At 39.9% G+C, this 27,164-nt stretch overlaps 1 protein-coding gene across 2 annotated transcripts in view; it reads left to right on the top strand.

Annotated features, from left to right (window-relative positions):
• ankrd27 (ankyrin repeat domain 27 (VPS9 domain)) overlaps positions 1-27,164 on the top strand; it is a 98,627-nt gene that overhangs the window by 51,647 nt on the left and 19,816 nt on the right. For both annotated transcript variants that reach the window (XM_041192033.1, XM_041192034.1), the window contains 5 exons: positions 272-316; positions 12,026-12,142; positions 12,474-12,671; positions 25,824-25,943; positions 26,848-27,021. In XM_041192033.1, the coding sequence (XP_041047967.1) occupies positions 272-316; positions 12,026-12,142; positions 12,474-12,671; positions 25,824-25,943; positions 26,848-27,021 (654 nt within the window). The remainder of the gene's footprint in view (positions 1-271; positions 317-12,025; positions 12,143-12,473; positions 12,672-25,823; positions 25,944-26,847; positions 27,022-27,164) is intronic.

Genomic DNA, 27,164 nt, shown 5'->3' with positions numbered 1-27,164 from the left:
CAAAAATAATGGTTTAAGGGTTAATCTATTTTTTATTTCAGACAGTAAATACTTTGCTAGTGAAGTTTCCTAAAATAAAGCTTTCACAACAGACTTGCACACGTTTAAGAAATTGAATTTTTAAAAATCCTGACTTTGTAATTTGTACACCTGTGTAACCCTTGTTTGCCAGATTACTGAACTGTTACAAAGCGTTGTACTGAACCAGATAATCCATTTTCATTCCTTATTTTTAACAGAAGGAGCTTAGTTTGTTGCAATTTTATTGCAGGTGGAAAAATTATTGCGAGCTATAGCTGATGGAGATGTAGAAATGGTAAGTGCTGCCAGCCAAAACTGCACCTTATAAATTATTTGAAAGCTTCAATGTGGGGCTTCTTTGCTGGTTTTGACTGTTTTCATTTTTTTAAAAAATGACGAGTAAATATTGATGCTTGAAAGTAACTATAGTTTTCCTGATATCAAAGTATGCTCTTAATTAGTATTACATTTTATGAATAGGACTTTACATTCATATGCACAAGCTGAACGGTATTTGGCCAAACTGAAACATTGCTCTCTCTATACTGTTAAAAAACTGATATAAAATGCCCTTTGGAAAATAATTGAAGAAGGGATACTAGGTTTAAAAATTTTGTTTTTTTTTTAAACTAGGTTTTGATTTTAGGCCATGAAACTTTGCCTTGAGATCTAGAAAAATATAAACTAAAACAGACTTGAGTATTGCTGAAAAACGAGACATGTCGAAGCTTTTGTCTTGCACTCATCAGGGCACTTCATGATATAAGGAGAAAACAACAATTTCTCCTGTGAGAAGTGAGTGCTGATTGGTTGGTAAGTGGACTCTGATTGTTAGAGGCGTTGCCATGTGGAATTCACAAATTGATGGTGAATGAAAGTTCACTGCCCAGTATTGTTTGAAATTTAAACCAGGCAGCTTTACCCTGATTGGTCAAAGCATTGTCCTGAGGAATGAGTCAGTGAATGGTTGTCACAGGCGCAATGTGTGTACATGTTCTTTCTGCCTGCACAGAACATGGCCCTGTCTATTAATATATGTAGCTTCTAGTACACACAAATGTGCCAAACTACAAGCCCGACTAATACATCTCACCTGTTTTAGCTGAACAAAATAAGTGACAGTCATTCGCTGACTCATTCCTCAGGGCAACACCTTGACTAATCAGGGTCCAGCTGCCTGGTTTAAATTTCAAACAACGCTTGGTGGTTAACTGTCAGTCACCACCAATTGGTGCATTCTCCTTGGCAACGTTTCTACCAATCAGAGACCAATTGCCAACTAATCAGCACTCTGTTCTGAGTGTAAATTGTTGTTTACCCCTATTATTTGTGTGAAGTGTCCTGAAGAGTGCAAGACAGAAAGTTTTGACATTTCTCTTTTAGCAATACTCAAGCTCTGTGCTATCAAACGGCTATTTAAAACAGACTTGGAAGTATTTTGTTTTATGTTGATCCAGATTACATTTTAATTCTCAAAGGCAGAAGCAACATTTTGAGGAATATAGTAAAAATAGATGTTTTAGGAATGTTTCATCTAAAATATTAAACATTGTCACTTATTTTTTTAAAAATGAGAGCTCTGTCTATAGGTTTATATTGGTGGGCCTGTGATTCTATAGAAAGTATTTTTAACCTGTACTGCTTAAGTGATAATGTGATAGTATTACTGCACTGTAATATGTTTGGTGTGTTGTAGTACAAACACCCCATGCCAGACTTTCCCCACATTACTGTAAAATAAGTGATTTTCAGCTTATGCATGTAAATAAACTGAAAGCAGCTTTCAAAGTTATAGCACAGTCCGACACTACACACCCACAAACAGACCAATGGCCTGTGTTGTACATCATAGTAATATGATGTGATAAAATCCTAATTATGGGGATCTCTGTATAATTTACTTAAATTTAAATAATTCTCATCACTCCAGCCCAATCCCTATTTTACTTTTAAATTCTGGCAATTTGTGATGTGACAGGCATACTCAGATAAAGCCCACAAGTGCACTTTCTTATCTCAAAACAACTGTAACTAGTTGCGAAGGATATGAACCTTTACATAATGCCACATCAGAACAGACTTTAATGTTCTTTTGAAGAAAATGGTGTTAAAAATTGTATTCTCAGAGCTTCTTATTTGTTATAATAATTTCTTTGTACATAAAATACTAAAATACATCTGTAACTGACTTTCAGAAACCATTATCTTATTATGATACATTGTTTCTTTGCCTCTAGTTTGTCCACAATTAACAATGGCAGTAAGCAACATCTCATTTAGTTTTAATAGTCTTCCATTCTATTTCTCAGCCAATCTGGTTCTGATGCTCTTCAGTTCTAGTCTCTGGTCCATTTGATTGGTTCTGAAAGCTTCCTTTCTCATCCTCATAACATTAGTATTGACAGCCTCCAGTTCCAATGGAAAAGCAGTTTTTCTTGTAAAAGAAAATTTAACAGGTTGCCCCAAACCACCCCTTGCCCCACTTAGATTGTCATGGTGGCAGTGTCACTCAAATCAGACCTTGGTCTGTCCCCTTATTCCTCCTGGTGCTTTCTCCTCCCGCCCCCACCTATTGAGCATTTCTGTTTGTTTTGTGTCTCATTTCAAAGATGGTTCCCAGCTTTGATGTAATTGGATCTTTCAGCTGAGTATTGTGAAAGTTAAAATATCAAGCTGTTACTGAAGTGTTTAGCCATTTTTATTTGTTATAATCAGGTATCTAGATTGAAAACTAGAAGACAAGGCAGACGGTTGACATTAGGTGGCCCTGTGTTAACCTTTCCATAATCCTGGAAATCCACTCTAAATGGATTAACAGGGGCTTGAACAGAAGAGAGAACAGTAATGACTGATTAGACAGCAGGAAATCATGTATAATTTATTGAACGGTCACTCAATATCCTGCTCTCCTCCTGTCCTTTGCTTAACACAGCAAGCTTTCCTATTTAATTAGCGTAAAGGAAAAGATTAGTAATTTAGAAAATGGGGGTAAGCTAAATTTAGCATAGACATCACAGTTTTATATCCTTTAACATTGCAGGAATTGGTTTATGTGCCCTGGCTATTGACCCGACCAATTAAGTTTTGCATATAGTTAAATTTGTGTGGCAGAATAAATCTTTCCACTTTTTAAATGAAGTATTCTGCTTCACTGGCTCAAGTAAGTTAAACAATTATAAGATATCAATCATCAGCAAAGTAATGGAAGGTGTAGGCATGTCACAAAAGTATAATAATTCTCATAATAGTATTGTGATTTATTGTAAAAGTAGGTTAATGGTCAGGTTTGGATAGTGTGTGTCTGTGTGTCGGGGATGTAATTGAAGTGGAGGTAGCTGGCCAGGAGGCTTTTAAGTCATCAAAAGACGCTAGGTTTGAAATGCTAAATACATAGACATGGCTGAAGTGTTATGATGTGAGCTGAGGAAAATTTGCATTTTTAGATAAATCAGGGTAGCTTTAATTTTAGAGATGGTGGCATGTTACACTTAGCCAGAGAAGCTAGGTCAAGCAATGTGTCTATTTTTGCAAAAGGTTACTGATAATATTAGCACCATGAAATGACTTATTATTAGAAAGGTAAAGTTCCAAAGACATATGGAAACAATGGGATTTACATTAAAAGGGAGAAAAATGTATAAAGGAGAAGAGGCTATGTGTCAAGGAAAGCATTGTAAGATCTACCAGAAGTGTGAAAAGCCTCCAGTATTTGTGCATTAAGCTGCTGTCTACAGAAACCGAAAGTGGGAAAAGCCACTTTGAATTCTACTGTCCAGGGTACTGTGGTAACTTGCTGGCATCTGTTTAAAATCTATTTTTTTTTATATAGTTGCCTTAACGGGGGTGTAACTGTAAGCCAGATTAATTAGGGGTTTTAGGAGTTGTTATAGTAGATATTTGTGGACCTAGGTATGGGCTTGAAACCTTTTCTTTTGTTAATAAATGTCTAATTTAGTTTTCTAAAAATCTCTGAAGTCATGGTAGACTTATTCTGAATTCAGGGCATGCATATCAAAATAAAATACAAATTTCAAAACCATTGTGACCACGTGATTAAGTTTCCTTTGTGGATTTGAACCACGTGGTGCACATCATCTGCGTTATAACAGGCAACAGTGCAACCAAACAGCACTTACTCAGCAATAACCTGCTCACTGATGCTCAATTTGGGTTCTGCAACGGCCAATTGGCTCCTGACTTCATTACAACCTTGGCCTAAACATGGACAGAGGAGCTGAATTCCAGTGATTTTTTTTCAAACGCAGAGCTAGCAGACAGAAATGTTGAGTTGGTGATCGCATCCACTCCCATGGAAGCATTTCAGACAGATCTGTTAGACAAGCCCAAAACATATAGCAGCAAGGCACTACTGAAAAATGGGCGTACATACAAAGTGATCCTTGCAGGCCGACAAAGTTTACAGGTCCCAAATACAACCCCGGTTATTAACGCACTTGCTAGAACACACAAACCTAGTGAGACATGTGGAAGGCTTGAATGTAGGAGTGTTAGGAATGTAGGAGGGTTGATCAGTAAGTTCCTGGATGACATGAAAATTGGTGGGGTGGTAAATAGTGAGGAAGACAGCCTTAGATTACAAGAGGATATAGACGGGCTGGTCAGATGGGCTGATCAGTGGCAAATGGAATTTAATCTGGATAAGTGTGAGGTGATGCACTTGGGCAGGACAAACAAGGCATGGGAATACACGATGAATGGTAGAACCTTGGGAAGTACCGAGGATCAGAGGAACCTTGGTGTACATATCCACCGGTCCCTTAAGGTAGTGGGACAGGTAGATAAGGTGGTTAAGAAGGCATATGGGATACTTGCCTTTATTAGCCGAGGCATAGAATGTAAGAGCAGGGAGGTTATGCTGGAACTGTATAAAACGTTGGTTAGGCCACAGCCAGAGCATTGTAGGAAGGATGTGATTGCACTAGAGAGAGTGCAGAGGTAATATATCAGGATGTTGCCTGGACTGGGCAGCTTTAGTTATGAGGAGAGATTGGATAGACTGGGGTTATTTTCCCTGGAGCAAAGGAGATTGAGGGGGGCATGACTGAGGTGTATAAGATTGAGAGGTATAGATAGTGTAAACAGTAAGGAACTTTTCCTCTTGGTGGAGGGATCAGTAACCAGGGGGCACAGATTTAAGGTAAGGGGCATGAGGTTTAGAGGGGATGTGAGGAAGAATTTTTTCACCCAGAGGGTGTTGGGAATCTGGAACTCACTGCCTGAAAGGGTGGTAGAGGCAGTTACCCTTATAACATTTAAGAAGTATTTGGATGTGCACTTGCAATGCCATGGCGTACAAGGCTATGGGCCTAGTGCTGGAAAATGGGATTAGAATAATTAGGTACTTGTTTGACTGGCACAGACTCGATGGGCCGAAGGGCCTTTTTCTGTGCTGTAGACCCCTATGACTCTAGGTGCAGACTTCTGCATGCACCAAGGAAATGCCCAGCTTTTCATCAATCCTGCAAGGCATATATCAGAAAGGGCCATTGGCAAAGGCTGATGCAGTTACAAAAAGCCATGCACTGATCCAAACGGACCATACTTTCAATTAATAAGAATAACCATCCAGTATCCAACCAGAAACATATACATGAGGTGATTGACAAAACAGAAAATTACAATGATGTACATGATGAGACGAAGAGCAGCGAACACATGTTTCACACAGTCAGTTTCGTGGAAAACACAGATGCCATCACACCGTCCGAAGTGTTTGTCAAGATTCAAATCATCTGTGTTAAGAAAGTTGGTAACTATTTGTTATTGGCTAAGATTTACACAGGGGCAAGTGCCAACATACTACCTCTGCAAATTCTAAAAGACATGGAAGGCAATGGCGAAGCGTACTACTGCGCAAGTTTCAATGCACAATGGTTTACAATGGAGTGCAAGTACAGTCTCTCCTCCTGGTGTCACAGATGTTCTACATTGTGGAAACTAAAGGCCCAGTGATTGTAGGTTTATTGGTGTGCCATGATCTCACCCTGGTAACAATCCATTGAATCAATCAAACATCACAAGGCAGATCAGAAACCCCTCCTATCACCTCAGCTCATGACCTAACTTCGAAATATCCACAATGTTTCTACCAAAATTGGCAGTTTCAAGGGATCTGCAACATTATTCTTGGGAGAGAATGTAAATCCACAACACAAGTGCAGCACCCACTTACAGGACAAATTGAAGTTTGAACTGGACAAAATGGATAAAGATGGCATTATTAGAAGAGTACAAGAGCACACAGGTTGGTGTAGCTCACTCATGTGTCAGAAAGGACAGATCATTGAGAGTATGCCTCAATCCATGACGTTTATATGCAGCTTTGAAATGTTGTCCTTACAAAATACCTACATTAGAAGGGTTAAATCTGAGATTTGCTGGTGCCAAATTCTTCTTGAAGCTTGACGTCAAGCATGGTTACTGGTCAGTACAACTCACAGAAAAGCCCCAAGAGCTTGCTACATTTCGTACCCTATTCGGATGATACTGTTTTCAATTACTTCCTTTTGGGCTATCTGCTAGCCAAGATCTCTTTCAAGTTCCTATAGACTGCATCACATGCACTGTGCCAAGATGCATCTGTATCGCAGATGTTATAGCTGTTGTGAGAAGAACAAAGCAAAAACATGACCATAATCTGCACTTTTTGATGTAAGTGGCATGTGATGAAGGATTGGAATAGAGCAGTCTGAAATATAACATCAACGTGCAGCAGATACATTTCTTTGGTTCTATTTATTCCAGTGCTAGCATATGTCCCAATCCAAATAAAATAGAGGATATTAAGGCAATGCTAACTACCCAAGATAAGGACAATCTTTGAAGATGTCTAGCTCTCTTTAATTTCTTGTCTCCATATATTCGCAATTTTGCTCAAAAATCTTTATTGTGAAGGGAATTGTTGAGAAAGGAAATGCCTTTCCTGTGGCACGAAGACCAACAATACCTCTTTAAAGCACTGAAAAGCCATAATCAGAAGCATTGACATTCCAATTTCAAGATCCTAGGGAGACAACTACCCTGGAAATAGATGCCTCACAAAGGTCTGGGATCATGCATGCTACAAAAAGGCAAACTGATTGCATTTGCTTCAAAATCTCTGTCCGTAACGCAATCTAACTACTCCAACATCGAGCGAGAAACATTAGCTTTAGTGCTTGGAAACATGCATTTTCATATCTATCTATTTGGCAAAAGATTTATGGTAGAGACTGACCACGAGCCACTGGAGATAATTTGGCGAAAACCATTGACTAGTGCACCACCGAGATTGTACTGTCTCTTGATAAAGATTCAAGGCTACGACTGTGAGCTTGGGTACAAGCCAGGTAACATGATGGTCACATTGGATACACTTAGCAGAATGCCTAACCCAGTGAAAACAGAAAATATATCCTTAGATCTACAAGTTGACTTCACTGAAGCTGGGTAGAAGGCCAGCGATAGGTGGGGACTAAGGAGAAATTGACAAATGTCATGTACAAAAAGACAAAGGGTTTGTTAATTGTAGTGGTAAGGGCTAAAGAAGATGCTGATGGTGGCATTAAGGTAAGAAAGCAGAATGTGTTAATAACAGAACGAGGGTCAGTACTCTGAAAGAACAACATGGAACGAGTAACAGATGGTTCTTTTGGGAGTGGATTGCGGGGAGGGGGCAGTGGTTGGGGAAAAAAGGATAGTGAAAGGGGGGGAAACAATAAATAAGTAGATTTTAAAAAAAAATTTTAAAGGATTAAAAAGGGGTCAAGATAGAGGAGAAAGTTCATGATCTGAAGTTGTTGAACTCAATGTTAAGTCCGGAGGGCTGTAAAGTGCTTAATCGGAAGATGAGGTGCTGTTCCTCCAGTTTGCATTGGGCTTCACTGATATGTTGCAGCAGACCAAGGACAGACGTGGGCATGAGAGCAGGATGATGTGTTGAAATGGCAAGCGACAGGAAGGTCTAGGTCTAGGGGGGAAAGTATCTTTCAAAAGAAAGAGGGATGTTGTTATATGCCTTTTAAAGGATACGAGCACAACATCACTAGATGGGAAATGTGTCATGTGATCCAGTCTTAATTTCACTGCTTTAAGCAGAGCACACACACAGCTCTGAAGCTTTCAAGCTTTATCTCTCTCTATAACTGCTCACGTGTGCCTAGTCTTAATAAATTAAACCCACAACATGTTTGCCCAATCCATAATGAGTGATTGGTGTCTTATGGCTTATACAGCAAATAAGTTGAAGGATTTATACCTTTATAATAACACAAAATTAAGCTGTGTGTATCCTCCTAGGATAGGAAAAGTGCATCTTTGCACGTGCCATTTGTGGCTTGGCATGCCCAGTATTTAAAAATTATCCCCTCCTAATATAATTGACTGGAGATTGAATAAGGTACCCAACATATTCACCTGTCTGTCCAAAAGGCAGAAAATATCAGACTGTGTTCAGGCTAAAACAAAAACAGAAACAAATACCTGGAAAAACTGTTCTGTTGAAGAGTCATGAGGACTCAATGTCAACTGTGCTCTTTTCCACCGATGCTGCCAGACCTGCTGAGTTTTTTCAGGTATTTCTGTTTCTGTTTTTGTTTTGGATTTCCAGCATCCGTAGTTTTTTGTTTTTATCTCTGTGTTCAGGCTAAAACTGTTTGCATTAGTTAACATGTAAATAAAACTCAGGAGCCAAATAATCCTAAAATATATATAACAAAACAAAAACAGAATTACCTGGAAAAACTCAGCAGGTCTGGCAGCATCGGCGGAGAAGAAAAGAGTTGACGTTTCGAGTCCTCATGACCCTTCGACAGAACTTGAGTTCGAGTCCAAGAAAGCGTTGAAATATAAGCTGGTTTAAGGTGTGTTGGGGGGGCGGAGAGAGAGAGTTGGAGGGGGTTGGTGTGGTTGTAGGGACAAACAAGCAGTGATAGAAGCAGATCATCAAAAGATGTCACCAACAATATAACAAAAGAACACATAGGTGTTAAAGTTGGTGATATTATCTAAACGAATGTGCTAATTAAGAATGGATGGTAGGGCACTCAAGGTATAGCTCTAGTGGGGGTGGGGAGAGCATAAAAGATTTAAAAATATTCAAAAATAATGGAAATAGGTGGGAAAAGAAAAATCTATATAATTTATTGGAAAAAAACAAAAGGAAGGGGGAAACAGAAAGGGGGTGGGGATGGAGGAGGGAGCTCAAGACCTAAAGTTGTTGAATTCAATATTCAGTCTGGAAGGCTGTAAAGTGCCTAGTCGGAAGATGAGGTGTTGTTCCTCCAGTTTGCGTTGGGCTTCAATATATATGCCTGGAGTTCTGCCTGAGGTGCAATCAACAGAAACTCACCATTCTGACCTAGGGGCAGGGACAGTTTTGTGGGTGGAGAATGCATCAGGTAAAAGGTCTGTTGCACTAGTGCGAAAGATCGTAGATATTTAAGCGTATTTATGGCAGTGACGTGCTTAAAATTCACGATTTTTTTGTGCCATCTATTTTAATTCCACCTGGATTAAACAGTTATCATGTGGAAACTCAGCCCCTGAATCTGCATTGAAATAAAGAGGACATTCTCTGTCTAGAAGGCAATAATAAGTAAAGTTCTCCTAGGGATGAATGCTGGATCTGCAGCCTTACACTTTTGTGTGTACAAAGGACCTGGATTTGAAAGTAGAAAAGAGTATGCCCAAGTTTGCAGATAATGATGAGGTATAGTAACTTGTGAAAAAGATAGCAGAAAATTGTACAGTGACGGATAGTTTGCGTGCATAGAGCAATTGTTGATGGAGTTTAACATAGTAAAGTGTCAGGTAGTTTATGTGAATGAAGAATGGCAGATAGGATTTCAATTTCATTTATTCATTCAGGGGATGTGGGCATCACTGGCTAGGCCAGCATTTTTTGCCCTTGAGAAGGTGCTGGTGAGCTGCCTTCTTGAAGTGCTGCAGTCCATGTGGTGTTGGTACACCCACAGTGCTGTTGGGGAGGTAGTTCCAGGATTTTGACCCAGTGACAAATGAGGGAATGGTGATTATATTTCCAAGTCAGGGTGGTGGGTGGCTTGGAGGGGAGCTGCTGGGTGGTGGTATTCCCATGTGTCTGCTGCTCTTGTCCTTTTAGATGGTAGTGGCTGTGGGTTTGGAAGATGCTGTCTAAGGAGCCTTGGTGAGTTCCTACAGTGCATCTTGTAGATGGTACACCCTGCTGCCACTGTGCATCGGTAGTGGAGGGAGTTATTGTTTATGGATAGGGTGCCAATTAAGCAGGCTGCTTTGTCCTGGATGGTGTCAAGCTGGGGGCTGCATTCATCCAAGCAAGTGTAGAGTATTCCATTACACCCCTGACTTATGCCTTGTAGATGGTGGACAGGCTTTGGGGAGTCAGGAGGTGAGTTACTTGCCGCAGGATTCTTAGCCCCTGACCTGCTCTTGTAGCCACAGTATTTATATGGTAATCCAGTTCAGTTCTGGTCAGTTGCTAATGGGGATTCAGTGATGATAATGTCAAGGGGTGATGGTTAGATTCTCTTTTGTTGGAGATGGTCATTGTCTGGCACTTGTATTACTTGCCACTTGTCAGCCCAAGTCTGGATATTGTCCAGGTCTTGCTGCATTTGGTCTGCTTCATTACCTGAGCTGAACATTGTGCAATCACCCCTATTTCTGACCTTATGATGGAAGAAAGGTCATTAATGAAGCAGCTGAAGATGGTTGAACCTAGGACACTACCCTGAGGAACTCCTGCAGCGAGGTCTTGGAATTGAGACAATTGATCTCCAACAATCACAATCACCTTCCTTTTGTGCTAGGTACCATCTTTCTTTGTGCTAGGTTTAAATGAATAAGTGCTAGAAGATGTAGATAAGCAAAATAATTTAGAATAAGTCATTTCAAAAACTACATTTCAGATGCAAAAAGGCATTGAAATGGTCAACAGGCTATTAGATTTGAGGAATATGCAGAAAAGTGGGAATTGGGATTAAAGGTGGTACTACCATGGTGACCAAATGGAAGAGCAGGCTTAATGGCCCATTTCTGTTTCTGTAACAGCTTAGACTATGGGTTTGATAAAGCACTGTAATGGAAAGATATGAGTTTGAGTAATATTCTAACTATCCTTTGTTCTTTTGTAATTTAAAATTTCTTTTAAGATGTAAATTTAATCTTGATGATTAGTGATGGATTGCATAACAATTATCTAATTTTAATCATTTCCACAAGTTGTTGATAATGCAAAAATCTCAGGCTGATGGCTTTCAATGATGGGAATTGTTTTTTGTGATCAAAACTGTGACATTCTAGGTAGTTGCTCCTCAACCCCCTCCTTTTAATTTAAAAGTTTATGCTTAAAATCATTTATTATAATTATCGGTTTTTAAAAATGTCATTGAAATATGAAATGAAAACTCTGGAATCAGGTCTCCTTGGATGGATTCTAGAGTGGTTTTCATAGATAATGAGGCATCACAGAATCAAACTGGTATCCGTGCTGCCTGATTACAGGGAAGCCTCCATTTTTTGTGTAATTTGTCACAGTTGGGTATAAGAGATTTATTTATAAGCACCGTATTGTATCTTTAGAATGAAGGTTTATAATAAAACATAGTGACTTACATGCTGAAAAATCTCCCAATACTTCACATAATTAAGCACTTTTTTAAAGTCTAGTGACTATTGAAAATGCAGGTTGAACAACGTTTCTGTGCCAGGAACTTCCAGAAGAAGGAGGAGCAGTCGATTTTTTTATTTTTATTTGGGTGATAATGGTTCAGTAGTACTTTTCCATATTTATTAACTATGCAGAATGGAACAAGCAATATTTTCAGCAGTTAAATAGTGGCTTTCAGTAGCTAGCTGTGAATTTTGGCAACAATTGAATTCTAATTAGATCACTGTCTTTTTTGCTGCTGAGAAAACACCAGTGATGGAAGTATTGTCACAGCAGAATTCTCTCTATCTCCATCCCCTCCGCATGGAAGATAACCTCCTTTGTGTTTTACTGTAGGTACGATATCTGTTTGAATGGATGGATGACGATCCAGAGGAGGAGGAAGGTCTTGTTTTGAAATCAGAATTCTGTCATCCTTTGTGTCGGTGTCCAAAGTGTGAACCGGCGCAAAAGGTATTGTTGCCTTTTCCTGTACCATCAATTGCTTAAAATAACTGATGTGTATTTAATCTTTAAATCTAAATTAATTTAGAAGGCCAACTTCTATTCCAAAATTGAATGATACTTTTAGATACTTAAGATGATGGAGAGCAGGAAACTTAACATGTATTCTAACAATTTGCCTGTTCTGTAAATCCCAGTAGATAATAATTACCCTTATTTTGACATTCACTGCTTGAATAAAGCAGTACAGTCACTGTAATACATGCTTATGTTCTACAGTTGAGGTATATAGTACACCATATTAATCTTAAAAGATTAATGGTTAATTTGGTCTCCGTAGAAACTTTCCAGTTTTACTGCAAATGGCTTGGGTGTGAATTCTGCCAATCAAGATGGGTTTACCCCATTACATGTGGCTGCTCTACATGGACACTTTGATCTCGTCTCACTTCTACTGCGTCATGGTGCCAATGCCAATATGAAAAATTCCCACAATGCAACACCCCTCCACCTGGCATGCCAACACAATGACCTGCAGGTAAGCAAAGAAAAAGTCACTTATATTAAAGTTTACTATTGTACTGTATTCCTTAGTTCTGTTTCCTGGCATTCAGGTTGCTAGAAAAAATACTAAAAATGGTTGTACCTTGTACACCTGCCTTGGCTTGTTTAATCTCCTTACCATAGAACCGTAGAAAAGTTACAGCACAGAAGGAGGCCATTCGGCCCATCTTGTCCATGCCAGCCCAAGGGCACCCAGGTCCCCTTTCTAATCCCACCTTCCTGCATCCGGCCTGATTACACATTTGAGTGCCCCTGAAGGCTTGGAATGTGGGAACTCCAATGTAGGGAGTCCCTGGCCTAGCATCCTTTGGCATCCTACTCTGTCCATTTTTTTAAGCAATTCAGTCCTCTGTCTATTGCAGCATTATATCCCTTTGAATATACTGTAGAGAAAGAAACTTCAAAACAGTTGACTTGTGGAAAGATGAATAATATTGATCACCGCTTGGGTTATACATTAATGATCTAGATGAAGGAACTGAGGGCATCCTGGCTAAGTTTGCAGATGATACAAAGATAGGTGGAGGGACAGGTAGTATTAAGGAGGTGGGGAGGCTGCAGAAGGATTTGGACAGCTTATGAGAATGGGCAAAGAAGTGGCAGATGGAATACAACGTGGGGAAGTGTGAGGTCATGCACTTTGGTAGGAAGAATAGAGGCATAGACTATTTTCTAAATGGGGAGAGAATTCAGAAGTCTGGAGTGCAAAGGGACTTGGGAGTCCTAGTCCAGGATTCTCTTAAGGTTAACTTGCAGGTTGAGTCGGTAGTTAGGAAGGCAAATGCAATGTTGGCATTTATTTCGAGAGGACTAGAATATAAAAGCAAGGATGTGCTGCTGAGGCTTTCTAAGGCTCTGGTCAGACCACATTTAGAATATTGTGAGCAATTTTAGGCCCCGTATCTCAGGAAGGATGTGCTGGCCCTGGAGAGGGTCCAGAGGAGGTTCACGAGAATGATCCCAGGAATGAAAAGCTTAACATATGAGGAAGGTTTGAGGACTCTGGGTCTGTACTTGTTGGAGTTTAGAAGGATGAGGGGGATCTGATTGAAACTTACAGAATACTGAGAGGCCTGGATAGAGTGGACGTGGGAAAGATGTTTCCATTAGTAGGAGAGACTAGGACCCAAGGGCACAGCCTCAGAGTAAAGGGAAGACCTTTTAGAACAGAGATGAGGAGAAACTTCTTTAGCCAGAGAGTGGTGAATCTATGGAATTCATTGCCACAGAAAGCTGTGGAGACCAAGTCATTGAGTGTATTTAAGACTGAGATAGATAGATAGGTTCTTGATTGGTAAGGGGATCAAAGGTTATGGGGAGAAGGCGGGAGAATGGGGTTGAGAAAGTTATCAGCCATGATTGAATGGCAGAACAGACTCGATGGGCTGAATGGCCTAATTTCTGCTCCTATGTCTTATGGTCTTAAAATACATAAAGGGCTGTACAATCAGGCTGTTGCGCAGTTGCTATTCTTCCTATATTGACAGATGCGCCTTTGTGCAGGTATACAATCCAATTTCTACCTAGGTGCAGGAGGCAACAGGATTTCTGCATGTATGAACAATTGTTACTCTTTATTGAGTGAATGCTCCAAAAGCAGGTGGTTGGTAATTATTAAAATAATACTGTACTTTTATTAAAAACATTATAATGGCCTGAATTTTGCATTAATTATGAGGGCAAAACTGTCAGTGTTTGGTGTTATTCCTCTAAAACTAACATGTGTGGACTCCAGAAGTTGCTTAGTTAAATGCATAACTCCAGAAGTTGCTGTCAGTGATTCTGTGTTTCCAATAGGATGAACTGTTGAAGTTCCCCAAGACTGAAATCAAATAGAAATCACTGAATTTGATGATAACTTTCCCTTTTACAAATAGTCCTTTGGTAGTACAGAACTTGAGTATTGCTGAAACAAAGATATGTCGAAGTTTTTTGTCTTGTACTCATCAGGATACTTTGCAATAATACCAATACATGGGGAAAACAACAATTTATGTTGTATGAGAAGGGAGTGCTGATTGTTGCTGACTTTGATGGTAGAGGCATTGCCATGGAGAATTGATGGTAACTGACGGTTAACTGCCAAACATTGTGTTTAAAAATTAAACCAGGCAGCTTGATCCTGATTGGTCAAGACATTGCCCTGAGGAATGAGTCAACGAAAGGATGTCCTTTATTTTGTTTAACTGAAACAGGTGCAATGTGTTTACATGTTTCCCTTTTACGCTATTAGTCTCGCTTTAAAAGCCCTTGGAAAAGTCACACCTTGTTGAATGTGGTGTAAAGCAATGGTGGACAACTGATTTTAGTCCTTCATCACCAGTTCTGACTGGACCGCATAAACTGCATATTGGGGCCTGCTCATGTCTGCTAAAACTGCTCAGGATCATACTGGAATGCAAAGAAAGCCCCAGCTTCTTTAGTGCTAGCTCTCTTCATAAATTCTGCTCCCTGTCATCTCCACTGTTGCCTCCAACAATAAGTGCAAGGAGCTTTGTTACTAAATTGAGAGCTCTTGATCAGCTACCTCTGCCACAACTCTCCTTTCCACTATTGCATCAGGCCAAACATGCATTTTTTTTCTAGTTTTTCTATATCCTCATGCCCCCTCCGAGCTCATCTGTCCATAAGATCCGGTTCCTGTGCTCTCAACCCCTTTTCCACTAAACTGCTGACCACCCAATTTCTTCTCCTGTCCCCATGTTAGCTGATATTTTTAATTGCTCTCTATCTCCATGGTAATCCCTCTCCTCAAAAAACCAACACTAGACCTCATCATCCCAGCCTCCAACTTTGGTTTCCTCTCTCTCTATTCCAGAACGTGTTGTTTTCTCCCAAATCTTTGCCCATCTTTCCCAGATCTCCAAGTTTGAAACCCTCCAATCTGTTTTCCACCTCTGCTGCAGTACAGAAATAGCTCTTAAAGTCATAAATGTCATGATATGTGGATGCAACAGAGGTAAACTATCCTCCTCATCCTTCTCAATCTGCCTGCAGCCTTTGACACAGTTGATAACTCGATCCTCACCTAATACCTCTCTCCATCATCTAGCTGGGTGAGATTGTTGTCCCCTGGTTTCTTTTTTGTCTATTGTAGCAATGGTTTCTCTACCTACTCCCAAACTGTTACCCCTGGTTTCCCCCAAGGATCTATCTTTAGCCCTCTGCTTTTTATCATCTACGTGCTGGCGACATTTTCTAAAAGCCGAGTTAGTTTTCACATTTACGTTGATGATACCAAGCTCTACCTCACCACCACCTCTCTCGACTTCCCCGAGTTATCAGACTGCTTATCTGACGTCCGCTACTAGATGAGTGGAAATTTCCTCTGATTAAATTTTAGGAAGATTAAAGACATTGTTTTTGGTCTCTACTCCAAACTCTTTCCCCTAGCTACTGATTCCAGTTCTCCCCCTGGTGACAGTCAAAAACTAAACGAGGCTGTTTGCATTCTTGTTTTGACCCTGAGATGAGGCTCTGACCACATTCACGCCATTGCCAAGACCGCATATTTCCACCTTCATAACATCACTGACTTTGTCCCCCTCTCAGCTTATTTGCTGCTGAAACCCTCATTCATGCTTTGATACCTCTAGATTTGACTATTCCAATACACTCTTAGCGGGTTCCCCACATTCTACCCTTTGTAAACTTGACACTATCCAAAACACTGCTGCGCACGTCTTATACGCACCATGTCTTGTTCACCTATCACCCCTGTGCTCAGTGACTTAAGATGTTGCTTTTAAGGCAATTTGATTTTAAAATCTACATCCTTATTTTCAAATCCCTCCATAGCCTTGCAACTCCCTATCTCTGTATACTCCTCCAGCCCCACAAACCTCAAGAATCAGAGCTGACAACATGAGTTCTGCCAGGACCACTTAGCTGATGATCTAATTACAGCCTTGGTCAAGAAATGAACAAAAGAGCTGAACTTAAGGGAGTGAGAGTGACTGGTCTTGATACCAAAGCAGCATTTGACTGAGTGTGCATCAAGGAGCACTGGCAAAATTGAAGTCAATGGGAATCAGAGGGGAAAGCTCTCCAAGGAGTCATACCGAGCACAAAGGAGATGAGGCGAATTTTTTTCTGAGGCTCATGAGTCCTTTGAACTTTATTCCTGAAAAGATGGTGGAAGCAGAGTCTTTTGTGGAAACAAAAAGCTCATGGCATAGGGGGTAACATATTGGCATGGATAGAAGATTGGCTGTCTAACAGGAAGCAGGGTAGGCATAAATGGGTCTTTTTCAGATTGGCAAGATGTAATGAATGGTATGTCACAGGGATCAGTGCTGGGACCTCAACTGTTTACAATTTATATAAATGACTTGGATGAAGGGATGGATGGGATGTTTGCCAAATTTGCTGATGATACAAAGATGGGTAGGAAATGTGAAGAGGACATAAGAAGGCTACAATAAGATATGGATTAATTGCGTGGGCAAAGATCTGGAAATGGAGTATAATGTGGAAAAATGTGTAATTGTCCATTTTGGCAGGAAGAATAAAAGGCGTATTATGCAAATGGTGAGAGATTGCAGAGCTCTGAGATGCAGAGGGATCTGGGTGTCTTCATGCATGAATCACAAAAGGCTAGTATGCAGGTACAGCAAGTAATTAGGAAGGTTAATAGAATGTTTTCATTTGTTGTGTGGGTGATTGAATACAAAAGTAGGGAGGTTATGCTTCAGTTATGCAGAGCACTAGTGAGACTACTGTGTACAGTATTGGTCACCTTAATTGAGGAAGGATGTAACTGTATTGGAAGCAGTTCAGAGAAGGTTTACCAGACTAATACCAGGAATGGGTGTTTTATACAGAGCACTAGTGAAACTACTGTGTACAGTATTAGTCACCTTAATTGAGGAAGGATGTAACTATGTTGGAAGCAGTTCAGAGAAGGTTTACCAGACTAATACCAGGAATGGGTGCTTTGTCTTATGAGGAAAGGTTAGACAGGCTAGGCTTGGAGTTTAAAAGAGTAAGAGGGGACTTGGTTGAAACATATAAGATCCTGAGAGAACTTGACAGGGTAGATGGGAAGAGGATGTTTCCTCATGTGGGAGAATCTAGAACTAGGGGTCACTGTTTAAAAGTAAGGTGTTGCCCATTTAAAACTGAGATGAGGTGAATTTTTTTCTGAGGGCCCTGAGTCTTTGGAACTCTCTCCTCCTGAAAAGGCAGTGGAAGCAGAGGCCTGAATTTTTCCCTCGTCGGGCACGTGTGATTGGCGGGCCCGGGAGTGTCGGGAAAAGGGCGATTTCATGCTAGCTGGCCAATTAATGGCTCGACCAACGTCATCTTGTGCAATTTTACGCTCATTCGGGTCAAGTGCGCGCCTGCCTGCAGAACGTAAAATTCTGCCTAGAGTCTTTAAATATTTTTAAGGCAGAGGTGGATAGATTCTTGTTAAGAAAAGGGGTGTTAGGTTATTGGTGGTATGTAGGATGCAGATTTGAGGTTCCCATCAGATCAGCCATGATCTTATTAAATGGCGGAGCAGGCTGGAGGAGCCATATGGCCTACTTCTGTTCCTGTTATATTCCTATGTAGTAGAGGCGGAAGAAATTAGGAGCATTAATTAAGAGACTAGAAAATGAAGGCTGATTGAAGAGGTATGTTATAGGACCAGGAATCAGTGGATGTGTTAAACTAACTTTGCACATCACCCTACGGATGATACTATTTCAGTAGTTTACAATCCAGTTTGATGCTTATTAAGTAATCTGATCAGGTGAGCAGAGAATGGAATATTTTATTCCTCATAAGCTTATTTCATTTGGATTTATATTTGCCATTTGCTAGCTCATGCCATTTGGAGGTACACTTTCTTATTTTCTTATCATTTTAAAGCTCAATCATACTTTTCAGATTTTAACCATTGGAAATGCCCCCTAAACAGGTGCAAAACTACTCTGAATGAAGGAGCCACATTCAGCTCGGTTTTCATTTAAATGCTGCCAGTTAGCCTTGGATGCCAGAAATGCACCCCACCAAAGCCCATTGGATAGGAAGGGCGGGAAAACAGCCGGCTCCCTCTGCTGAGCCGACCAGTAGATCAGTGCTGGAGGAAGTGATTCCAGGGAGGGCCTTGAATGGAGCAGCATCAGATAAAACTTTTTGTTGGCCCAGGAGGAGCATGCATTAATTTCCTGGAACTTTCTTAGAACAGCTTCTAGCCTTCTCAATTAAGGATTTGCATTTATTTTACTTATTCACTGAATGTAGGTGTTTCTGGCAAGGGTCCACTTATTGTACATCCCTAATCCCCCTTAAGGTGGTGGTGAGTAACCTTTTTGAAGAATTGCAGTCCCTGGTGAAGGTACTCCCACAGTGCTGTTAGATAGAAAGCTTCAGGATCTTTGTGATGATGAGGGAATGGCGATATAGTTCCAAGTCAGAATGGTGTGTGGCGTGGAAGGAACTTGCAGGTGCCTGTGTTCCTATTGTTCTCTTAGGTGGATGAGGTCAAACATTAGCATAGAAATTTTGTTGTCATATACTTCAAGGAGCTTCAAGGAGGGATACTTTAAAAATCCTGGACAAGACCGCCAACTTGCACTGATTTATATGATTTGTTGTTTTTTTTCAAATTAAAACATACAAGTACACAACATTTATGGAAGGTGATCTGAAAAAAAACTACACTTTACTAAAGTAATGTTTCCATCTGCTAGGTTTTGATAATAATGAGCCCTCAGTTTTGTTGCAGCTGTTAAGCTGTTATTGTTTAAAACTACACTGAAATACAATAATTTCAGAACCATTTTTCCGTTCTTTAATTTGCATTTATAAAAAGCCTATCTCATAAAACTCTAGAAGCCTAGAGATATGAGAAATCAGAAAAAGAATCCCAAGTGATTCTGTACTATTATTACTTTTCAGACTTCATTTAGCAGTTCATCAGACTGAGGTGCAGATAGTTACTTTAGACGTAGTCTCTCAATTGTGTTTTGAAGCTTCCTTATGTGTTTGATTTTTTACTCAGCAATGTTTAGACAAATTTGCAAAGTGCAAAATTTCAAGAGTATGCTAACAAATCAGTGAACATAGTTTTTTTATTACATTAAGAATAAATAGGTTCATGCTTTAAATGCAAAATTGTATGAAAGATGGCAAAGATCTGTTCAGCTTTCAGCATTCCTGAGTAATTCAATAAATTTTTTAAAAAATCAATCCTACAGTCATACAGAGAATGTTGTAGCTGAAGAATCCTGCTTCAGACACCGTGAAGTAAGCTTCATAGTCTTGAGCATATTAACAGCAACTCTATTAACAACTCGTAACTATGTACATATGTAGACTAGAGGGTAAAGGTATGGAGCTGACTCCATCCTGGGTCTTTATACATTTCTGTCCATCTCCAGACTGACCCTGGCTCTGGGTCATGTGCCACCTTTTATCACAGCGGTTCTATACTCAGTCCCACATTAAACCTGTATGTACCAGGCCCTACTGTTATACCTCCAGCCAACCCCCCAGTCTTTATCCCATGGATATAGAGTTAATTTAGTTTACTTCAAGTCTTACATTGTTACAAGTCTTGTGCATTTACCTTATTGTTACATCCTTAATGCTATACCAACAATATTGCTATTGTAGTATTAACATTATCAACATTCGCACAACCTCATCTTCCCCCTCAAGTCCTTGAAGTTAGAGGTTCTGGCGGTCTTATAACCCTTCCACATCTCGTTCTTCATTTCATCAGGAGAGTGGTAGGCTCTGGTGGTTCTGGTTCTTGTTGGCTTGGAGATTGGACTGGCATTTGGGTATGGTTTCATCTGTTTCTTTCATTGCTTGATGTTAAACCACGCCTGGTTTGTTTTCTTCGATGCCATCACAGAATGCTAGCCGCTACTTCAGTTACACATTAGAAAACCACACGGTGGAAGTTTTTAAAATAAATTGGTGGTGCATTGTTATTACTCTTGATCATTTCTTGCGGGGTGGATGAAAGTGGTATTGGTTTACTTGGTAGTGCCTTTTCTTCTTCCTTTCCCATTTGGGCCATTGAGAAGCTCTCTGAGGCTGAGGAAGGGTGTTCTTTGGCAAGAAGATTGAGTAGCATACTTATCTCTCTTTTTTTGTTGTTGATGATGCGAGACTGCTACAAGACTCCATCCCTTGTGGTTCTGGCACACTGGCTAGAAGCTGCTGTGTGTGCATAGTGGTTGCTATGTCTACCAACTGTACTATCATCGTAGTTGGAGGTAGAGGATCCTCAAATGTTGATCATTTTCTGGTACCACTTCCACCGCAGGTGCTATGGTAATCTTGTGTGTGGCAGGTTGGTCTGACCATTTGGATACTTTCCTGGATCTGGAATGATGATGGACAAACCTGCTCCATAAAAAGAGGAGAGATTGCAGGTGAAACCACAGCCTGAATACCCTTTATTGTTTGAGAACTCAGGACCGTGGCTGGCTAACGACAGTGGTAGTCTTGACATTTTCTGCCATCTAGAGGAGATCTAGAACTACACAGGCATCCCTCCTCAGAAGAGAAGCTGATTCTGGACAAAGCACATCAGCAAAAAGATCTGTTTTTGCCATACCTCTGGTTCAAGGATCATGCCAATGACTATGAGTTGGACTCCCCCGGCTCCATGAAGCGGAGTATCTGTTGTTCGAATCCAAAAGCCTTGGCGCCTTGTTTCCTGGTCTAGCAGGACTGCCATGCTGCACCTAAATCTAATTTAAAATTTGATGACTATTTACCAGGATGTCAGCATTCCAAAGTGAAGTGCTGTGTCCTCTGATGTCACCCAAGAAGCATGGTTGTATGACTTCAGGGTTTTCAGTCTCAACCTCATGGATTATCTTTGGGAAGCCTGTGTAGTGCTGGGGTTTTGACTTGCCAAGTGTCTAGTTTACCAAGTGCCCCTGTTGGTTGCAGTGGAAGCACTGGGCAGTGTTTGCAGGACATTGATCATTCCCATGAGGGCGTTTTGAACTGCAGCGCGAGCTAGGAGCAAGAACCACTGGGTGGTTCAGGAATTGCTTCCCTTGACTTGGATGGTCCCTATGTTTCTGTGACCTGGTATGGTGGACTGAGGGTTGGCTTTTGTCCCAAGTGGTGTTCTCTCGCCTTAGGATGGACCTGTTTTGTCCACCTAGCTCGGACAGTCTAACCAGCTGGATTTCCTTGTCTAGAGTCAGACCATCTTTAGCCTGTAGGAGGTCAGAGAGCGAATCATCTGCAAAACCCACCACGATTCTGTCTCGGATGAGCTCAGACTTTAAATCCACCATATTCACATCCCTCTGCAAGCCTGTACAGATTGCTTACAAAGGAATTGACAGGTTCCTCAGGCAGTTGGACACTCTTGCTTCAGAGAGAACCAAATTTGATTTTATTGGACCTTGGGTTGAAATAAACCTTAAAGGATTTTAAAACATCAAATTTGGCAGATGACTCATCAATAGCTTGTCATGTGATAATGTCATCTGCAATTGGCCCAATCAAGTAGAGTATTGACTTGTTCTGCTTTTGATTTTTTATTAGGCCAGTAACAATGCTGTATCTTAAAAATCTTTTTCTCCAAAGACTCCTCCAATTTTGAAACTGGTCTGGGCCAAGTGAATTCCAGTGTAGCTGGATGTGTGGTATTGTGATCTATTTTGAAGATTTTCAAAACTGTGGGTATGGCTTTAAGAGATTACAGGCTTCCAAGATGGCGTCACCATTCACTGCCGAACAATGGATCGTCCCATGCTTGCCGATTTTTGGCTGGCTTTTCAAAATGGTGGTGGCACACTTCTGCCTGAGGCAGAAGGGTCCGCAAAGGCTGCGAGGGTCAGCTGGCTGCCAAATTAATTAAATCAGTGGTATAGTGTTGCAAGTCAGGATGCATAGAAAAGAACTGTAGACTTGCTGTTTAGGAAATTGAACGGTTGCAAGGTACCCAAGTTAGATAAAATTAATTATTAACTTAATTTTTATTTTCTTTGCCAAACTCGGGAGCCATGTGTTGACACTGAGTTGGGGATCAAGGTTAGTGATGGATTTCTTTCAAACAGCGCTTCTGTCTGAATGAAAAGGGGTTTCTCGGGACTGGCTGGCCTGGAATTTGAAAAATTTTATCCCACTCTTGGAGGCTGTGAGCTCTGCTTGCTGAAGCTGGATTTCCAAGGGAAATTCAAGGAAGTCTTATACTGTAGTAAAACTTCCACCTTTTCGCTTCCAGGCTCTTCCCTGGAGCTTTTTCTTTCTGGTGAATTTTCTCCGTCTGTAGTTTTCAATTGGGAGTTTGTTTCAGTTCAGAATCTGTTGATGGTGTCCTTTTCTTAGTTTTCCTGCATTTTTGTGAGGATAAGGGTTTTTGATCTGGACACTGCCATGAAGAATCGTGCTTTGGATACCTTGATGTACGCTTTGTAGTCTTGAGTATATTAACAGCAAGTCTTTATTAACAACTCATAATTATATACATATTTATGGCAGAAGGTACAAGTATGGAGCTGACTCCATCCTAGGTCTTTACACTTCGCTGCCCATCTCGAGACTGACCCTGGCTCTGGGTCATGTGCCTTTTTACATCACTTTGTGGGCGGTACTGTACTCAGTCCCACATTAACCCTGTATGTACCAGACACTACTACAGCAGCAAAAATAGATAGATGACCAAGACCTTTTCAAATTGATTATATAAAAATATGAAGTGAAATTAGCACAAAAGATGCTTCAATTTTAGTTATTAATCAATTTAAAGCAATTTGCAGATTTTCTCAATTGTTTTTTCTGATGTGTTGAGCAACTATTGATTTACTGTTCACGTGGAATGCAACTGGTCAAGGTTGAGTAAGGTAGTTTATTCTCTTTGAAAATAGTTATGCTGAGTTCAGAGGAAATTTCATCCTTTTCATATCTTTTAAGGTATACCTGTGTTTATTCGTCCCTGCAGAAGATCAAATAAGTTGAGTAGAGTGCACAATACAAGAAATTAAAGGCCATCTGGAAGGAATGGGCCGAAAGGCTGTTCTATGTTTATCCATATTTTTGCATGTTACATAATTTTGAAAACGTTTCTGTCCTGTTTGAAATTGAGTTCGAACATTTATTTATAGTCACAAGCAATGTGCCCTTTATTTTTTTTTGGTGTGTGGGTGATTTGTTTAAGTGCACAGCCCCTTTAAGTTATCATCCATGTATGGCCACACAAAAAAATTAAAGGGACCAACTTGTGCATGGCCTGCGTGGGAACTTTTGGGTTGCAGCACAGCCGCGCAGCTTAGTAGAAAATTTGGCCAAGTCATCTAATTGGTGTCAGCCTTGGCTAAGTAATAGCACATTCATCACTGAGTTGGACAGTCATGGGTTCAAGCCCCACCCTGGGCTTAAGTACCATAATCTAGGCATTCACTTCAGTGCAGTGCTTGGGGAGTGCTGCCCTGTCAGAAGTGCAATCTGTCAGATGAGAATTTAAACCAAGGCCACCTCTTGGGGGAACTTGAATGAAAGCAAGATACTACTTGGAAAAATTCCCCTACTCTTCAATGTCCTGACCTATATTTATCCCTTAATCAACACATAAAGCAAATGATCTGGTTGTTTATTTTATTGTTGTTTATGAAACCTTGCTGTGTGCAAATTGGTTGTCATGATTCTGACATTACAGCAGTGACTACAGATCAGAACTACTTAATTGGTTGTCAAGCACTTGTCCTGAGATGTCCTAAGGTTATGAAAGATATTATACATGTTCTTTCCTTTTTGATTGACACATTGCAAACTATTTGGTTTATTTTAGAAGAGAAATTAAGTACCAAGCTCATTAATTATGTATTGCATCTCTTAGCTGGACAGATCTTTATAATATTTATTGATTAAAAATGTGCTTTACTCGTGCTTTTTGTGCATGTTCCTATTGCAAAATACTTAAATCTAAATTTAGTTCGCCAGAAATATCTACCCTTTTGATCATAATTGACAAAAAGCTTTAATAAAAAAAACAATCCTGGGATTTTATAACTGTTTAGCATACATTAACTAGAGCACTTTATGAGAGCCACTGTTGGGTTCTGAAATTTTTTTTAGTTTAAATGTATAACCTTTAATTTCTAACAATGTATAAACATTACACTTTTACCTTCTGTTACAGTTCAAGCTTCAATGGTAACACTCTGGTCAATAAGCATGACAAAATGCTAAGACTGAAGTCTGTGTTTTAGCACATTTTTTGTGTGTGCTTAACAATATTCACTGTTTAATCAGTGATTGGAACTAGAAGTTTTGAAAATGAAAGAAAACTTTCCATATTCAAATGATGGCATTCTTTTGCTATATTTTGCCACACGTTATGTTCACTCAAACATAACATTCTAGAATTTAGAGCACAGCAGAGGGCAATTTGGTCCAGTATAGCTGTGCCAATGCTAGCTTTTCAACTTGAGTTATCTACTCTAATCACATTTCCCTTACCTTTCCATTCGCTATTCTTAAATTTCCAACAAATTTATTTTTGAACAATAAAGCATCTGCCTCAATAGGTAATCTGTTCAAAATTCCAAAATTCCTTTGTGTGGAAAGAATTCTTCTTGCATTTCCTTTCATTCCTCTAATTCTAATATGGGAGTCTATACCCACTTATTACCAATCTGTGAACCTGTGGAAACAATTTTTTACGACTTACCCTCTCAAAATCAGTCATTTTCAAAACTTCTATTACAGCCCACCTTGACCTTCTCTGTTCCAGTGAAAACAACAGCAACTTTGGAACCTGCTTCAAAATGATAACCTCTCTTACCCAGTATTATTCCAATAAATCTGCTGTACCTTTTACCAATATTCTAATATCCCTTCTATAATGCGTTCCCCAGAACTGCATGTAATGCTCAATTTGTTGCCTAACCAATACTTAGTACAAATTTAGTATCACCTTCTTTCTCTTGTACTCAGTGATCTATATATGAAATTCAGTACACTATTTGTATTTTATGGCCTATTCTAGCTGTACTCCCAATATTTAAAGACTTTTGTCTTTGCAACCCTACATACCTTTGTTCCTCTATTTTGTTAAAGATCTTGCCTTTATGATATACTTCCTTGGAATGTTCTTTTTATTAAAATATAGAATTGTATTTATGTGATTAAAATGATAAAATATTGTTTTCTTAAACAGATAGTTAAATACTTGCTGAATTATAATGCAAAATTGAATAAGAAAGATTTGTATGGCAATACATCATTACTACATGCCTGTCTTCAAGGACATCTGGAAATTGCTGAGTTGTTGCTGGAGGTAGGAACACCATTTTGCCTGAAATGTGTTTTTATTAAGTGTTGAGGTTGTTCTTCTAATGCTGTTAAACTCAGATTTCTTAATATGTATGTTTGAAAAATATTAGTTAATTTGTACAGCTTGACTCAATTGGTAGCATTTGCCTCAGGTTAGAACATTGTAGGTCCAACCCTCACTCCGTAGACTTCAGCGCACCATCTAGACTGACACATCCGTACAGTACCATCTTTTGGTGAGACAGTAAACCTGGGCCCCATTTATCCCTTCAGGAGGATGTAACCCATAGCACTATTTAAAGTAAGGCAGGGGTGTCCTTCTGGTTTCCTGGCTGACATTTACCTTTCAAGCAGCACCGCTAAAACACGTTACCTGATAATTTATTTCAGTACTGTTTATGGAACCTTGCTGTTCTCAAATTGGCTGCCATGTTTCTCTACATTGACTGAGCTTAAAGTATTATTGTCTGTGAGGCTTTTGAGACATCGTCAGGATGTGAAAGGTGTTCTATAAATACAAGCTGGTCCTTTAGAACTATGTTGTCTTGTTATGAGTGCATGCACCCCTTTGTCCTCTCTTTGTACAACCCCCTTCCCATTTTCCACCTTTTGAGTCTAGAAAGCATATGCAGCACGTTCTCAGCAACTTTTCATCACTTTTCCCATCCAATTATAACTTGTTGTGTAAAGGTCAGAGAAATGTTTCAATTTGACACACAATGTCATGAATGCCATTGTTTTTAAGATAGTTGTTTATGGTACAGCAATATCGACACTGCACCACCACCACTAGAAAAAAATAACTGAGGTCCTTGGCTGCATTTTTTTACCTTGCTGTTTATGTATGTATGTACTGTCCTGAGATTTGGCGAGTGTTTTTATTGTCTGCTTACTTTTGAAAATCTCAGCACGGTGCCTTTGTTAATCTTGCCAACAACCAAGGGAATACTGCTCTGCATGAGGCTGTAAAGGGAAAACACGGAGCTCTGGTGAATCTACTTTTGTGCAGTGGAGCGTCAGTCAATTTGCGAAATAAACAACAGTGTACGCCAGTAGATTGTGCTGAGGAAGTCTGTGGAAAGGTACAAGTTTGAAACTGACGTTTTACTTCTAATGAATCATAGAATCATATGGAAGGAGGCCATTCAAACCATCTTGCCTGTGGCAGCTTTTAGATGGAGCTATCCAATTTGCCCCTCTCCCCTGCTCTTTCCCCAAAACCTTT

This window comes from Carcharodon carcharias, chromosome 7 (genome assembly GCF_017639515.1).
Source record: "Carcharodon carcharias isolate sCarCar2 chromosome 7, sCarCar2.pri, whole genome shotgun sequence".
Taxonomy (NCBI): Eukaryota; Metazoa; Chordata; class Chondrichthyes; order Lamniformes; family Lamnidae; genus Carcharodon; species Carcharodon carcharias.
This window is presented reverse-complemented; position numbering and strand designations above follow the sequence as displayed.